At 40.7% G+C, this 18,155-nt stretch overlaps 1 protein-coding gene across 1 annotated transcript; it reads left to right on the top strand.

Moving 5' to 3' along the window:
* The first annotated feature begins 552 nt into the window (after positions 1–552).
* LOC139568514 (jupiter microtubule associated homolog 1-like) lies at positions 553–13,918 on the top strand. Its single transcript, XM_071390389.1, has 5 exons — positions 553–1,169; positions 2,577–2,719; positions 11,959–12,056; positions 12,236–12,263; positions 12,501–13,918. Exons 1-5 carry the CDS (start codon positions 1,114–1,116, stop codon positions 12,641–12,643), a joined length of 468 nt encoding a protein of 155 aa, XP_071246490.1. The 5' UTR covers positions 553–1,113; the 3' UTR covers positions 12,644–13,918.
* Positions 13,919–18,155: the final 4,237 nt, after the last annotated feature.

The raw sequence follows: 18,155 nt of genomic DNA, 5'->3' as shown, positions 1-18,155 counted from the left end.
CAATCTCACACAAACTGTAAAAGGTAATTAGGGCCCTGTGTTTTGGTTAATAATGTCGCATGACCTGGATTTTAACTTGGATTTGAAGCCTTTTCCAAAAAATTTAAGCAATTGTCTTGAGGTTGGTGCTGGACCATCAGACATAAAAAGAAAGGGGGATGTTTGATGAATAAGCTTTAAATAAAGATTCAAATCCAAGTCATGACATAATGATAATATCAAATAGAAAGATTACTGCTTAAAACCCCCATACAGAACCAGTCAGTCAATGCAATAGAGAACAATAATTTAAAAAATCTGACGATATGAATGACAGGTCATCTACTTACCCACTAGTTCATGATTATGATTCTGATCTACTGACTAGTGGAACACGATATGAATTGGTGATTATCAACCATCTGTTTACACAGGAAGCCCAATTGTGATATTTTTTTCACTAATTGGTCTTTTGACCAATCAGATCAGTTCTGAAAAAGATCTGATATGATTGGTCAAAAGTTCAATTAGTGGAATTAAAGATCAGAATTGGGCTGCCTGTGGAAATGCAGTCCAGGTGACCAAGATAATCATTTTTCTCATGGTCAGAGTCTTCAGGTGCCTTTTGGCAAACTCCAAGCGGGCTGTCATGTGCCTTTTACTGAGGAGTGGCTTCTGTCTGATTCATATAGTCTGATTTTTCATGATTGTTCTCTATTGTATCAACTGATTGGTTCTATATGGGGTGTAAAAACAGAAGTATTTGTCAGGAAATTGTTTGATTGTACAGAAAGGAGGGTTATAATATCTCTAGATTCAGACATCATATGGATAATTTTTTTGTTGCTGAGGACAGTGCGCTTTTCTTTGGGCGCGCAGGTCGTACACCGATTCTCCAATCAAATGCATGATTAATGAGTCAGGAACCAATCAAAATAAGGAATCGTCCTTTTGTGGGTGGCAATTCAACCATGGAAACGCCCTCTTCACGTTTGTGGTTTAAAGGCCGATTGATCCTTTTGCTTGTACCGGGTGGAGTAAAACGAGTCTGAGTTGGTGAAATATTGGTCTAAAAACGCCAAAATCGTCGTGTTATTTGCGATAGCTTATCAACTCTTACCAGTCTCTCACAAAATGACGACGACAACTATATATTCAGGCATGGAAGCCGGAGCAAAAAGCAGCTCCAGGTAAGCATCATGACATGTCAAGAGCCTTGCATTTTCAGCCAAATGTCAAATGATGCAGCTCTCATCTAGACAGCTAAGTTAGCTAGGTAACCTTTAACTATCTGGTGAACAATAACTAACTGTCAAACAAATGTAATACACAATTTTCTTAACCTGTTCGTATTAATGGCATTGTATATGATTTGTGAGGATGTATTTTACGATAAATGCATCTGTGGCCACAACCACCGTTGATTTTTGCCTCTTTGTATGTGGAACAGGCGAACGTTAGCTTGCTAGCATTTAGCTAGTGAATGTAGCTAGCTAACGACGTGCTCGTAGGTGTGTAAAAGCAAGCTAATGGTTCTAACTGATTGCCTTCAAATGAATTAACATTTGCGTGTTCTTTTATCCAATGCAGTGTGCATGACACTAGAAACAGACTGCTAGCATGACACTTGTCGTTGGCTAGCAAATCAATTAGTTAATTTTATGGTTGGGTGGGGCCCCATGTGGAAGATGCTTTTTCTAGCCGACTAACGTTACTAGTATCCACGTTGCCAACCACGACCATGAAGCCCTCGTCCATAACTAGATTTGCTCAAATTAAATAATCACAAAACATATATTTGGCTAGTTACTGACTTGCAAAACCAACTATGCTAATCATACATAAATGATTTTCCATCTTTTTTAACTGGCTTGATTAAGGTTGATATCAGGCCGAAGCAGCAGCCCCGCATACAATGACATCTGGGTAGTTTATGACCCACTGGTTGTAGTGTGGGCTGGGGGAACCTAACATGTCTGTTATGGTGAAAATCGATCAAGTGAGCTTGCACCTGGTTTACATTTATGCAAACACAAGGCATGTAAATCAAAAATATGTAGTTTTAATTGTTAATCTTAGCAGAAGGTATTGCTTTCTATCATTATCTCTAAATGCAGAGAAGCTGCCATTTCAAAGATTATTTCATGCTTTAAAAATCCTGAAGTTTGGTCTCCATGGGTTTGTCACACCCATTTTTCATCCTCTAAGACCTTGGCTTAAAGGTGGGTTCACTCACTGCAGGAAGAGAGTGGAGCCAGCAGGAGCCCATCTCTAGCATTTAGTGTGTCTGCCTAGATTAGCTCCAGTCAATGTGTCAGCTAACCAGGCCACCATAATGACAGGTGTCAGGAAGGCTTTGAAAGGAATTGGTCTTAATGTAGTGTTGTACACCAGACGCTGACTTAATCCCCAAGTAGCCTGGTGATTTTGTCCTGTGCAAAATATCAGACAGGTGTGTGTGCACTTATTTTTTTCTTGAGCAGGGACTCTTACTTTAATGGTACAAATCCTAGTTTAAGGCTATACCAGTAAGAAAGATACAAGTTAGTCTAGGTATTTATTTTACTCAATACTTTTCTGATTGATTTGTCGCTTAGGGTCCTGCGCCCCCCTGGAGGAGCCTCCAACATCTCTTTTGGCAATGATGAGGAAAAGCCCCCCAATCGCAAAAACAAGATGGCCTCCAACATCTTTGCTGAACCAGATGACCCACATGCTCATCGGAGGAACAACCCACCTGGTAACCCATTACCCTACCACAGCCTCTTGTTTAATACTTAAACTGTGCCTCTAGCTGTATGTAGCCTATGTAATTTATCAATACTCTTCTGTGCGTGTCCTCAGTCTTTAAATCTTAAATTCATTTCTAAGTTTACTGTCTTAAGTTCAGTTTTCAAAGGTCTTAAAAAATGCAACAGATGACTACAGTGTTTCCGTTATAGTGCCGCTGCTTAATTGTTGCCATTGCGGCAATTATTACTATTTTTAACTTAAAATAATACTAGAGGCACACTTTCAAAATGTTAGAGCTATCCAACTATCTGTGTGTACGTCATGTGAGTCGAGCCGTTGCCAGAGGAGAGAGCAAGATTGCCTATACATATATTTTTTTTAAATTAGGATTCACATTAGCTGTTGCAAAATCAGCAGCTACTCTTGTGTCCACATGGAACATGACGTACAGAACATTAATAGACAAGAACAGCTCATGGACTGGACTTCATTAATAAAAAATGTAAAAAGGGACACGTAGCCTACATATACATATCAATACATCTAGGTAAAATAGGGAAGAAGCAATGTGTTGTGAGGTGTTGCTTTATCTGTTTTTTGATACCAGGTTTGCTGTTCATTTGATGGAACGGAGTTCTATGAAATAATGGCTATATATAATACTGTACACTTTCTTACATTTGTTTTGGGGACTGGGAAAATACCCCTGGTGGCATGTCTGATGGGGTGTGTCAGAGCTATGTGTAAGTTGACTGCAAACAATTTGGTATTTTTAACACGTTTCTTAAGAATTAGCCCTTTGACTACAATGAAGAGCAAGACGTGCCGCTTAACTAAGTCTTTCCTTGCATCACTCGACTGGACAAAAACCGAGAAGTCAAAACTAGAGCCTGTAGGACTTGCTTTTTGGAGTGCGGTTTCAAAAAAGCAGAGTATCTCTTTATTATGGACAGACCTCTCCCCATCTTTACAACCATTTGAATCTATGTTTTGACCATGACAGTTTACAATGAAAGGTAACGCCAAGTAATTTAGTCTCAACTTGTTCAACAGCCACACCGTTCATTACCAGATTCAGCTGAGGTCTAGAACTTAGAGAATGATTTGTACCAAATACAGTGCTCTTAGTTTTTATGTTCAGGACCAGTTTATTACTGGCCACATATTCCAAAACTGCTACAACTCTGTTAGGGGTTTCAGTATTTAATTCGTTGTGGTTGCTGACACGTATATGGTTGAATCATCAGCTTACGTGGACACACATCCTTTGTTTTCTACCCAGTGGCAGGTCATTGGAAAAAAATAGAAAAGCGGGACTAAAGAGATGCCCTGTGGTACACCGCACTTTACTTGTTTGACACTTTAGAGAAGCTTCCATTAAAGAAAACCCTCTGAGTTCTATTAGATGGCTCAATCACAATATGGCAGAGGTTGAAAAGCCAGAAGACATACAATACCATTCAAAAGTTTGGGGTCACTTAGAAATTGCTTTTTTTTTGTCCATTAAAATAACATCAAATTGATCAGAAATAGTGTAGATGTAAATAACTATTGTAGCTGGAATAAGCCTTTTTTTGATTGAATATCTACAGAGGCCGATTATCCGCAGAGGCCGATTATCCGCAACTTTTCCATGTGAGAAATTGGCAGAGTTCCTCGGTCCAGTGTCTGTTCTTTTGCCCATCTTTTTATTTACCAGTCTGAGATGGCTGTTTCTTTGGGATACTGGCCTTCTAGGCAGAGTCACCTCTTCACTGTTGACGTTGAGACTGGTGTTTTGCGGGTACAATTTAATGAAACTGCCAGTTGAGGACTTGAGGCATCTGTTTCTCAAACTAGACGCTCTAATGTACTTGTCCTCTTGCTCAGTTGTGCACCGGGGGCCTCCCACTCCTGCTATTCTGGTTAGAACCAGTTTGGGCTGTTCTATGAAGGGAGTAGTACACAGCATTGTACGAGATCTTCAGGTTCTTGGCAATTTCTTGCATGGAATAGCCTTATTTTTTCAGAACAAGAATAGACTGACAAGTTTCAGAAAAGTCCTTTGTTTCTGGACATTTTAAGCCTGTAATCGAACCCACAAATGCTGATGCTCCAGATACTCAACTATCTAAGGCCAGTTGTATTGCTTCTTTGATCAGAACAACAGTTTTCAGCTCTGCTAACATAATTGCAAAAGGGTTTTCTAATGACCAATTAGCCATTTTAAAATGATCAACTTGGATTAGCTAACACAACGTGCCATTGGTACACAGGAGTGATGGTTTTTGATAATGGACCTCTGTACACCTATGTAGATATTCTATTAAAAGTCACGTTTCCATCTACTATAGTCACTTACAACATTAACAATGTCTGCACTGTATTTCTGATCAATTTGATGTTATTTTAATGGACCAAAAAATGTGCTTTTCTTTCAAAAACATGGACATTTCTAAGTAACCCCAAACTTTTGAATGGTAGTGTACTTTTATTTTAACATGTTATGGTCAATAATATCAAAGGCTGCACTGCAATCTAACAGTACAGCTCCCACAATCTTTATCAATTTCTTTCAAACAATTATCAGTCATTTGTGTCAGTGCAGTACATATTGAGTGCCCTTCTCTATAAGCATGATGAAAGTCCTTTACAATTTGATAGACAACCCTAATTAGAGCTGGGCAGGTAAACTAAAATTACTGACTGACTTTGCCCTCTTACCAAAGTTATTTTGCTTTCTTGGTGATTAGGCTGTAAAACATTTCTGCAGAATTTTTGGTGGTTCTAAATCCATTATTTGGTCAACAGTGATGTGCTTTACCTTCTTCCAGCAATGAAAGTACACTACATGTATGTGGACAGCTGCTCGTCGAACATCTTTTTCCAAAATCATTGGCATTAATGTGGAGTTGGGGCCCCTCACCCTTTTTGCTGGGAAGGCTTTCCAGTAGATGTTGGAACATTGCTTCGGGGACTTGCTTCCATTCAGCCACGCGCATTAGAGGTCGATCACTGAAGCTGGCCGATTTAGACCTGGCTCACAGTCGTCTTTCCAATTTATCCCAAAAGTGTTAGATAGGGTTGAGGTCAGGGCTCTGTTCAAGCCAGTCAAGTTCTTCCACACCGATCTCATTCTGTATGGACCTTGCGTTGTGCAAGGGGGCATAGTCATGCTGAAACAGGAAAGGACTTTCCCCAAACTGTTGGCAGCACAGAATTGTCTGGAATGTCATTACGATGGCTAGCTGTTGCTTAGGGATGCAAACTAGTCACCTTTTGCAGTTTGAATCCAAAATGGGTGACTTGTGTGATTTGTGTAGAGCTGAGAAGTTTGGGCGGGGAGACTTTGGATGACTACTGGTTGCATGTGAACGAGTGATGCGCGTTTGGCTGAGCCTGGGATAAAGCCAGTATTAATCCAAACATTCACATAACGGAATGCAGCACGCGATTGAAGAGAGGAACAACCAATTTGCTAGTTACAGCATCAGCACTCGCTCTTTATAAAGGCAGTTGACCAGTTAATTTACAGCAGCATGTCCCCTGAACAACGAAGAGGTAGGTGAGAAGGTGATGACGCGTACTTAAAACCACTAGCATTTGGAAAGCTTGAGATGGGGAGAAAGTGTGGTACAAGTATTGTTAGCATTAAGTATCTTGCCAGCTGGATCAAATTCTCCGTTAGCCAGCCAGCCAGCCAGAAATGTTGGGCAACATTTGCCAACTTAATTTCACACCATAAACTCAAATTGATCAGTTATCTGGCTAATAAGGTCAGACAGCTACAACATCAGATGAAAGTTAGTAACCTAACCATTCGCCGTAGTATTAACTGGTTTATGACTCCTTGCCGTTCCTCAAATTATAACGTGTTAGTTGCTTACCAGACCCTGGCAATCTGAAATGTTACATTGTTTTCCCTCTACAGTACGTGGTAAATTTTCAGATTGAGAGAATTAGGTGAAAGAGGCATTGCTTGTTAAACAAGTGGAGCTGGGCCTGGCTTAAGCTGGATGTCGCCACTGTATAGAGGTGGGGAAAGTATGTGGTGTTCCTTTCATCATTCAATACAGTGGATTAAAAGGGGTATGCCAGGTGTACACTGCCTGAAAGAGACCCTTTGTTGACATAATTGATATCCTGCTCTGCTGGTACATTATAGAACAGATGTCCAAAGGCAGAAGGTGTACAATGTAATGTGTAGCCCTAAGATATTGCTTTTGTTTTCATTGACAGTAGCACTTGTGACTAGGGATTATGACTTTTTTTTTTTTAACTCAGTGAATTTTATTTTTGCACACATGTAGCCTTGTGTACTTGATCAATGTCTACTATAGTGCCCACTATAAAAGAGCAAAAAAAGAATGCTTGTTTGTTTCATTCTATTTCTACTTAAGATGGGGGGGAGGTTTCTACCAAGTGTGTGTGGGGGGGGGTCACAAGCGTTCTATTATAAATGGCTAACTGGAATGTTAATGTTTATTTTTTTCTCCCAATACTTGTCATTTGCAGGAAAGTCTAGCCAACATAACATTTTGGATTGCTTTCTTTACATATTATTTTTTTAGCTGAAAGTTAGGTTCACATTAACAACTTTTTTTTTTAGACGGATCATATTCTTTGTTTAATTAGTAAACTTCTTATGGCTGCAGGGCAGTATTGAGTAGCTTGGATGAAAGGTGCCCAGAGTAAACTGCCTGCTCCTCAGTCCGTTGCTAATATATGTTTATTATTAGTAGTAGTATTGGATAGAAGACACTGAAGTTTCTAAAACTGTTTGAATGATGTCTGAGTATAACTGAACTCATATGGCAGGCAAAAACCTGAGAAGAAATCCAAACAGGAAGTGGGAATTCTGAGGCTGGTTGATTTTCAGCTCATCGCCTATCGAATACACAGTGGGATATGGATCAGTTTGCACTTCCTACGGCTTCCACTAGATGTCAACAGTCTGTAGAACCTTGTCTGCCTCTACTGTGAAGTGTGGCCGAAGGAGACGGGAATGAGTCAGGTCTACCATGAGCTGACCATGCTCTGACCATGCGCGTTCACATGCGAGGTAGCTCTGTTCCATCGCACATCTTAAGTCAATGGAGTTCTCCGGTTGGAACGTTATTGAAGATTTGTTAACTTCTTATGGCTGCAATCCCGTTAACGGGATGATATGTCAACAGCCAGTGAAAGTGCAGGGCGCCAAATTCAAACAAATCTCATAATTGAAACTCCTCAAACATGCATGTATCGTATACCATTTTAAAGGTAGTCTTGTTGTTAATCCCAACAGTGTCCGATTTTCAAATAGGCTTTCGCTGTAAAGCCTATGTTAGGTCACCGCAAAATCACAGAAAAACACAGCCATTTTTCCAGCCAAATACAGGAGTCACAAAAAGCAGAAGAGAAAATGAATCACTAACCTTTGATCTTCATCAGATGACACTCATAGGACTTCATGTTACACAATACATGTTTTCTTCAATTAAGTTCATATTTATATCCAAAAACCTCAGTTTACATTGGTGCCATGTTCAGAAATGCCTCTAAAATATCTGGAGAATTTGCAGAGAGCCACGTCAAATAACATAAATACTCATCATAAACTTTGATGAAAGATACATGTTTTACATAGAATTAAAGATACACTTGTTCTTAATGTAACCGCTGTGTCAGATTTCAAAAAGCTTTATGGCAAAAGCACAATATTCAATAATCTGAGATCAGCGTTCAGCAACCAAAGGAAGCCATACAGTTACCTGCCAAATTGTGCAGTCAACAAAACTCATAAATAGCATTATAAATCTTCACTTTGCTGATCTTCGTCAGAATGCACTCCTAGGACTCCCACAAATGTTTATTTTGTTCGGTAATGTCCATTTATGTCCAAATAGCTATTTTTGTTAGCGTGTTTGGTAAACAAATCCAAAGTCAGGAAGTGCGTTCACTAAAAGCAGACCATGTCAAAAAGTTCCGTAACAGTCAGTAGAAACATGTCAAGCGATGTATTGAATCCATCTTTAGGATGTTTTTAACACCTCTCCTTCCCCCTAGCAGGGATTTAATTAAATGTTTTTGTATGTTTCAGTGCAAAAAAAGTATCCCTTTTGGGCCCTCACCAGTGTGCATCCCTGGACTTGCTAGCTAATTGGACCTGGGAGATGAACATGGGTTGTTTTTGAACGGAAATGCTTTATATAAAAAAAAAAGTTGTTGCTCTTTGTAGAATTTTGATGGTGGTTTAACTTTAAGGTGCATTGTCCGACTGGAGTGTGGACCTCCCGTCTTTCAATAACCCACGGGTAAAGGCTCGTAATGACCAATGAGTAGCTTGGAGAGGTGGGACATGCAGTGCGTCAAATGGCTAAAATGGAACCAAGTTTTATTTTAGCGCCTGGCTATGAAGAATTCTGAATTCGCGTGAGCCGTTGTTTGAAATTATTGAATAACATGTAAATTTTTATTTTGCAATGCTCACTGACAACGTGTGCTGTCTGGTCTGCATGTTAGCCACCTGTTGCACCCTCTACAACCACTGTGACTTATTATTTGACCCTGCTGGTCATCTATGAACATTTGAACATCTTGGCCGTCTACTGTTAATCTCCACCCTGTGCAGCCAGAAGAGGACTGGCCACCCCTCAGAGCCTGGTTTCATCCTCGGTTCCTGCCTTGAGTTTTTCTTAGCCACTGTGCTTCTACATCTTCATTACTTGCTGTTTGGGGTTTTAGTCTGAGTTTCTGTATAGCACTTTGTCATCGACTGATGTAAAAAAGGGCTTTATAAATACAGCTGCTATTTAACCTGATGGCAATATTTGTTGGACTACCAAGAAATGTATTGGTGAATTATTACCCATGCATTCAACTGAATCCATCTATTCTGCCAACAATGCCTTACTTTGCGTTATGGATTATTTTTTGGGGGGTAAAATAACCTATTTTTAAAACCAAGTTTAGTTTTGTAGCATGCACGGTGGATTTTATATATATATTTTTTTCTGATGTTATGATAGTCTGTTTCACATTTGCCAATTGGTTAACACTGTCAGTTCCACTTTAAGAGCCAGCCCTAAATATACAACTTTTTGCCAACAGGCTCATTTCTGGAGGGGGATATCAGCAGGTGTGCGCAGACTTCACAAATGGTATTAAATTGCATTAAAAAGTCTTAAATTGAATTTCATCGACCCTGGAGATACTCTGTATGTGGGATGCAAGTTGCAACTTCCTCCACAAGAGGGCAGATCATGTTCATGTATGATAATGTGACTCTTTTCTGTATACATCAATGATGTCTCTTGCTGCTGGTGGGTCTCTGATCCACCTCTACGCAGACGACACCATTTCTGTAAACTTCTGGCCCTTTGGACACTTAACTAACCTCCAGACGATGTTCAATGCCATACAACACTCCTTCTGTGGCCTCCAACTGCTCTTAAATACAAGTAAAACTAAATGCATGCTATTCAACCGATCGCTGCCCGCCTGTCCAGCATCACTAATCTGGACGGTTCTGACAACTACAAATACCTAGATGTCTGGAAGGAGAGTTCAGTCTAACATCTCCAATCCAAAGTTACATTTTGAATTGGCTTCCTATTTCGCAACAAAGCATCCTTCACTCATGCTGCCAAACATACCCTCGTAAAACTGACCATCCTACTGAGCCTCGACTTCGATGTCATTTACAAAATAGCCTCCAATACCCTACTCAATAAATTGGATGCAGTCTATCACAGTGCCATCCATTTTGTCACCAAAGCCCCCCTTATCCCCCCTTATCTCAGCTCGCTGGTCACCATAGCAGCACGCGCTCCAGCAGGTATATCTCTCTGGTCACCCGCGAAACCAATTCCTCCTTTGGCCGCCTCTCCTTCCAGTTCTCTGCTGCCAATGACTGGAACGAATTACAAAAATCTAAAACTGGAAACACTCATCTCCCTCACTAGCTTTGAGCACCAGCTGTCAGAGCAGCTCACAGATTACTGCACCTGTACATAGCCCATCTATAATTTAGCCCAAACAACTACCTCTTCACCCTACTGTTTATTTATTTATTTTGCTCCTTTTCACCCCATTATTTCTACTTCGCACATTCTTCCACTGTAAATCTACCATTCCAGTGTTTTACTTGCTATATTGTATTTACTTCGCCACCATGGCCTTTTTTTGCCTTTACCTCTTATCTCACCTCATTTGCTCACATTGTATATAGACTTATTTTTCTACTGTATTATTGACTATGTTTGTTTTACTCCATTTGTAACTCTGTTGTATGTGTCGAACTGCTTTTCTTTATCTTGGCCAGGTCGCAATTGTAAATGAGAAATTGTTCTCAACTTCCCTACCTGGTTAAATAAAGGTGAAATATTTTTTCGCTTCACAGATATTATAAGAAAAGCTGTCACCGTGTTTGGTTGGGACAAATTGATAAGCCACAATCAACAGCATGATCAATGCTATGGGATGTCGCGCTGCCTTGAAGCAAATGGTCGCACCAGATACTGACTGGTTTTCTGATCCACACCCTTTTTTTTAACCAAAAGATGAGTATTGGTCACATCTGTATTCACAGTCATGTGAAATCCAGATTAGGGCCTAATGAGTTGATGGCTTTCCTTATGAACTAACTCTTTTTGTTATAGTTTTGTTCAGTTTATGATAAATCCAACTTGTCTTTTATTTTTATTTTTTTTAGCTGTTGCGCAGGGGAGTTCCACATGTTATCTGAAAGGTGTGAGTGGTTTCTGGCTTGCCCCAGGCAGGATGCAGGATGTTGAATTGGTGTGTTCCCGGTCTTTGTGGCTGTGAACGCTATCTCATCCTCCTAACTTTCGTTTCTAGGACATAACTCGTGACCCCTTGTGATTTGGCAATAACAAAAAATAAACCATGAGCAGTAGGATCAATCCATGAAATGGCAGAGCTAAACAGTTTGTCATTCTTTTGATTAGATGAGGTGTTTGGCTACTTATAACACTTATCAAGCATTTAAAATGGTGTCACTGGCATGATGTCTGTAAATTTGAATGTAAGGCCTCGATCGCTTGGTGATTGATCCTCATTCCCTGGGAATTGTCTGGCTAAAACCATGTTAATTGTGTCACTTTTGTGTGTGGCTCAGTTGGTAGAGCATGGCGCTTGCAACGCCAGGGTTGTGGGTTCATTCCCCACTGGGGGACCAGGATGAATATGTATGAACGTTCCAATTTGTAAGTCGCTCTGGATAAGAGCGTCTGCTAAATGACTTAAATGTAAATGTATCTACAGGTGGGAAGCCCACTGGAGTGCTGTGTGGAGAACCCTCGGCTCCACTGAGGAGATGTGCTGCCCAGTCGTCCAACAACCACGAAGACTCCAATGCCGGGGTGAGATGGCTCAACGCTGATCACACACACAATCTAGAATTTCCCATGTTGACGTTTCCTCAAAGTTAAACAATAGGCGTTCATTGTTGAGGATTTCCTCTTTCACTTTGCTTTCATGTAGTTGGCCTACTCATTTCTGTTCTAATAAAGTACCCTTTTTCCCCTTCATCTCCTCTTAGAATGGAGACAATGACATGGGAAATGCTGGTGAGGACAATTTTAATGTATTGCTTGCTAACTTCCACTTAATAAACAAGTTGTCCAGATTAAGATTACATATTCATGGGGGGGGGAAACATGATTTGTAGTGTTAAATGTTTACCATTAATAGTGTTTGTGTATTTTGACTTTGCTATTACCAGATGTTTAAAAGCTTCAAGTAGCAGTATTACATTTTATGCTTGAGTCTCAAGCATGTGAACCTGTCTGCTTTCCCATGTTCAGATAACACTGTTGAGGTCATTCCCACCCCAGAGCAGAGGGATGAGGCTCCCCAGCCACCCGGATGCGCTTCCCAGCCTGCCGCAGGGATGACGTCAGGCCGCAGGAACCCCCCAGGGGGCAAGTCCAGCCTCATCCTGGGTTGAGGTCCGTCCTTCTCTTTCTCAGAACTCGCCGTCCTTTTCTCTTTTTTTAAAAAGAATCTCCACCTGTTCATCTGAGTCCAGGAAATTTGTCCCGTCCTCTTCTCCCTCCCCGAGTCTACATTGTTTTGATACTTCTTTTTTCTGGTACGTTTTTGTTGACAGAAGCACTTTATGTACATGATCCAAGCCCTTGGCATCTGTAATGCTGTAGTCACAGGCCTGCTGGGTAAAGGGCATGAGGTTTAAGTTGTCCCTCACTCCATCCGGTGTCTTTGGCAAAAGTTCTGATGCGCGATCAAAAAGGTTTTGAAAAACACAAAAATGGATACATATGAAGTTGTTGCTTTTGCACTGTGTTCATTGAATGGCAAACTGCATGCACGCCTGGTTTGTTCCAAGTCCGACTCATCCAAAACATTTTGGTGAAGCCTTTGTTTAAAAAAAGATATATAATTAAGAAAATAAAAAAGGGAGGGGGGAGTTAAGTTATACTGTGAATGTTTTTATTTTAAGGTTATGCTGGACTAAATTGAGTCATTAATTGTTGGGGTACATGATCTAGTGTTGCATGAAGTTCGGTACTTAAACATTTCTATGGAAACTAAAATCCACACGGGATCCAAGCTCTCAAATCAAACCCTGGCGTTATTTCTGAAGACTAAATTCAGTGATTATGTCCTGAAAAATGGGCATTCTTATGTCATGAAATGGGAAAATAAGATGTAATTTTTGTATCTGTAGTCCTTACATGTCAAAGTTTTAACTTCAGTGCCAGGTTTGAGTGGTTTTTATGCTCTTTTTTTAAAGGGAAACTTTCTCAACAGGGTAAAGTATGCCTGTTTGTGTGGTCTCCATCTGATAGAATGACAAGTGACCTTATGACAGCTCTGCCTACTTCTCGTTTTGCCTAATCTTTTCGTTCTCCATGTTGGACCAACAATTTGGTACGATAAGCAAATTGTCCAGAGTTCTTGTTCAAACTTCTGTCACGGTCTCTTACAGGTCTGATGCCTATTTTACTGTCTGCCTTGTACAGGAAAACCTGTGGTTCAATGTATGTATTTACCCACACAGTTCAATTTTGTTCAAACGTAATTTGAATGAAATTGCACACATGGCTTTAGTGAATTCATGTTCAAGTGCTTTTCTGAAGATGTTGAATGGTCAGATGGGCTACATGACCGTTACTTGTTCATCCAAATTCATGCAGGTTTGTTTATCACTGTAAAAGTCGCAATGAATATTGGCACAAATTAAAAGTCATTTTTGACCATACACGGCTATGTCTTTATTTCTGATGGTATTGGCGCAGTTAGCTATAGTAATTCAATAACCTACATAGATTTATATACTGGGTGGTTTGAGCCCTGAATGCTGATTGGCTGACAGCCATGGTATATCAGACCGTATTCATGGATATAACGAAACATGTATTTCTTACTGTTCTAATTACATTTGTAACCAGTTTATACACTAATGGCAATAAGGCACCTCAGGGTTTGTAGTACAGTGCCTTTGGAAAGTATTCAGACCCTTTGTTTTCCAAAATTGTTTACGTTACAGCCTTTTTCTAAAATGGATAAATAATAATCCTCAGTGATCTATACACGATGACAAAGCAAAAACAGGTTTAACATTTCTGCAAACTTAAATCTTGAAATACCTTATTTACATTATTCAGATCCTTTATGAGACTTGAAATTGAGCTCCGATGCATCCTGTTTCCATTGAGCAACCTTGATGTTTCTACAACTTGATCGGAGTCCACCTGTGATATATTCAATTGATTGGACATGATTTGCAAAGGCACAAACCTGTCTACATAAGGTCCCAAAGTTGACAGTGTATGTCCGAGCAAGAACCAAGCCATGAGGTCGACGGAATTGTCTGTAGAGCTCCGACAGGATTATGTCTTGGCACAGATCTTGGCAAGGGTACCACATTTCTGAAACATGGAAGGTCCCCAAGAACACATTGGCCTCCATCATTCTTTAATGGAAGTTGTTTGTAACAATCAAGATATTTCGTAGGGCTTGGCTGCCCGGCCAATCTGGGGAGAAGGGCGTTGGTCAGGGGGGTGACCAAGAATCCGATGGTCACTGACGGCTCTAGAGTTCTTCTGTAGAGATGAGAACCTTCTAGAAGGCCAACCATCTCTGCAACACTCCACCAATCAGGCCTTTATATGGTAGAGTGGCCAGACGGATGCCACTCAGTTAAAGACACGTGACTGCCTGCTTGGAGTTTGTCAAAAGGCACCTAAAGACTCAGACCATGAGAAACAAAATTCTATTGTCTGATAAGGAATCACTGTCAGTCCTTTTGAGTCAGTCTTTACCTGACAAAGTCATGTCAAAATTAACATTTTCACATGTGCCGAATACAACCGGTGTAGACCTTACCGTGAAATGCTTACTTACAAACCCTTAACCAACAATGCAGTTTTATGAAAATATTTACTAAAATAAAAACCAAATTAACACACGAGGCTATATACAGGGGGTTCCGGTACCGAGCCAATGTGTGGGGGTACAGGTTAGTCAAGGTAATTTGTACATCTATGCATAGATAAATGACAGCGAGTGGCAGCAGTGTAAAAACAAGGGAAAAACAATGCAAATAGTACGGGTGGCCATTTGATTAATTGTTCAGCTGTCTTATGGCTGTGTGCACTTCTGTTATTGACACAGTTCCTTCCTACACTGAATTCCAGCAGGACTAAGTCTGAGCCATGCTGGAATATTGATGACAATCTCTGCATTGCCTCTAGTGAATTCTCCTTTGTCAGGCCTCCATTCTTCCCCTGTGTCACTGTCAGGCCTTGCAGTAGCCTGTACTCATGGAGGCCAAGGGAAACCAGCCTTCTCCCCCAAAATGTACAAAAATTAATAATATTAATAATGTATATTTTTTTCCTTCAATTCGCAAGAGGCTGAATGCATCCAAGCGAGTAAAACATTGCCCCTTTTCCTAAGTATGTGTAGGCCATCTATCTGATGCTGTCTGGTCAAAAATATTGACATTGTTGCATTGAATGCAAGGGAAGCCAGCGAGCATATGGTCTCCCTTGATTAAAAAACTAATTATAATAATAGTAGCCAGTCAGCGTTGAGCTAAACTGAGTGAGCTCAGTTGTGAATTGTCCTGGCGCACCTAAAAAAGTGTCAAGGGAAGCCAGTTTGGATTTGGGTTCACACCATTCACAGTACATCAAAAGCAGAACATCATTTGCAGAAAACAAACACATTTTTGCATCTCGTTGTCCAAGCTAAATAGGAAAGAACTCCCCTCACCTGGTTGTCTAAGTGTTAATTAAAAGGACAAAAACATGACCTGCAGACACTAGGCCATCCACGGAATCAGTTTGACACCCCTGCTCTACAAATCGGGTGAGTAGACATGTTTTTTCTACTTGCACGCATTCTCTCTCTCACACACACTCTCTCACATACTCTCTCTCTCTCTCTCACACACACACACACACACACACACACACACACACACACACACATTATATTGAAATGTTGAAGTTGAAATGGTACTGGAATAGTGGAGGCAGTCCCTGTTTTCATTTCAACTTGCAGTAACTCTCTGTGGTTCTAAATCAATAGTTGTTTAGTAGTCTGATACTGTAAATCAGGGGTGTCAAACTCATTCCATGGAGGGCCTAGTGTCTGCAGGTTTTTGGTTTTTCCTTTCAGTTAAGACCTAGACAACCAGGTGAAGGGAGTTCTTTCCTAACTGTTTGTTACACGCAAAATGCAATGTGGACTTCACCGGACAGGTGTTGCTCTCTCGGTTTTGTGACGAAACAAAGGTGTGGTTGAATTTATTCTGACACTGTGTCTTCTTATTGTTTCTGCCTTAGGCCTATATATCACGGTGTCAAGGCATATGAACTAACAGGTTATAGAGCAAACAACACAATTATCACAACACATAGGCTGTAATATGGCTTTTTTCTTCCTGGCTTGTCTTCCCCGGGGATTTTACCCACGCACCGCTACTGAGGCCTTGTGTACCGGGTGAAATGGGAGGACCATAGACCACAGCCACATCCTTGTGGGAGCAGAGCTGTTCTTCCATCCCTATGATCAGTTGTCAATGAGTCTCCCGCCTGTAAATGTTTGAAGACTTCTAATTGCTCCAAAACGTTTTGATGAGCTTGTTGTGTGGGGGATTATAAGCTAGCAGAACTACCGGGTGCCCGTCCACAACTGATGTCCTCAAAATATACTTTTTGGGGGGGAGAGTGACTCCCCCAGACATCCAAAATGCTGTGTTTTTTAATTTGGGGTGCTTGTGCCTTCACGTTGTCTCTGTTTGCCAAATGTGGAATGAAAGCAGTCTAAGCACCCTATGATGCAATAAATCCAACTGATTTATCTGATTAGCAGCTGTTGAGTAGGGGAGTTCCGCATGCTGTCTGAAAGGTCAGGTGGGGAGACTGAGTGGGTTTTGCCTTGCCCCCAGGCAGGATGTTGAATTGGAGTGTTTCCAATTGATCGCTCACTCTTTCATTTCTAGGTCATAACTCGCAACCTCTTGTGAGGGTCAATCCATGAAATGGCCAAGCTAAGCAGTTTTACAAGCTAAGCAGTTTTACAAGCTAAGCAGTTTTAGTTTCATTCTACTTCATTAGATGCGGTGTTCGGCTGCTTATAACGCTATCAAGCATCTTAAACATTATCACTTTTGACAATAGACGTCTGTAGATTAGAATGTAGCTCTTTATCATTTGGGGATTAGCCAGTTAATTCGCTGTCAATAAATGAGAATCAAACTGGTGGGAAGGCCACTGGAGTGCTATGTGGAGAGCCCTTTGCCACACTGAGCTGCTGCCCAGTCCTCCTCCAACAGCCACAAACACTCCAACGCCGGGGTGAGATGTTGGCTTAACACTGTGTTCGTGTGTGTGTGCGATATCATTCTAGAGTTTCCCGTGTTGTCATTTCCTCAAAGTTAAACAATGGGCGTTCATTGTTGAGGATTTTCTCTTTCACTTTGTTTTCATGTAGTTTCTCCTTTCTGTTATGTTTTCTAATCACCTACCGTTTTTCCATTCATCTCTGTATCACATCCAGCTGTGATTGGGAGTCCCATGGGGCGGCGCACAATTGGCCCAGCGCCATCCGGGTTTGGCCGGGGTAGGCCGTCATTGTAAATAAGAATTTGTTCTTAACTGACTTGGCTAGTTAAATTAAGGTTAAATAAAATTCTAAATTCAAAAATCTCCTCGTGACATGGGGAATGCTGGTGAGGACAGTTTAATGTGTCTTTCTTGTGCTCTTGCTGATTACTATTTTTCTCCTACAGGAGAAATGAAGGCCTAGTGCAGTCATTTTCTACAAAAAACATTTGTATTTATTTATCAGGGAGTGATGCAGCACCACCCTTACTTCCCGCAGCTATGTTGAAATGTTGAATATTTAGTGCATATAGGCTTGTTTCTGTCTATGCTATTACCACATGTTTAAATGCTTAAGAGTCTCAAGTATGTTATCCTGTCTCC

Source organism: Salvelinus alpinus, chromosome 2 (assembly GCF_045679555.1).
Source record: "Salvelinus alpinus chromosome 2, SLU_Salpinus.1, whole genome shotgun sequence".
Classification (NCBI taxonomy): Eukaryota; Metazoa; Chordata; class Actinopteri; order Salmoniformes; family Salmonidae; genus Salvelinus; species Salvelinus alpinus.
Note: the sequence above shows the minus strand (reverse complement) of the source record. Positions and strands in the feature narration are given on the sequence as shown.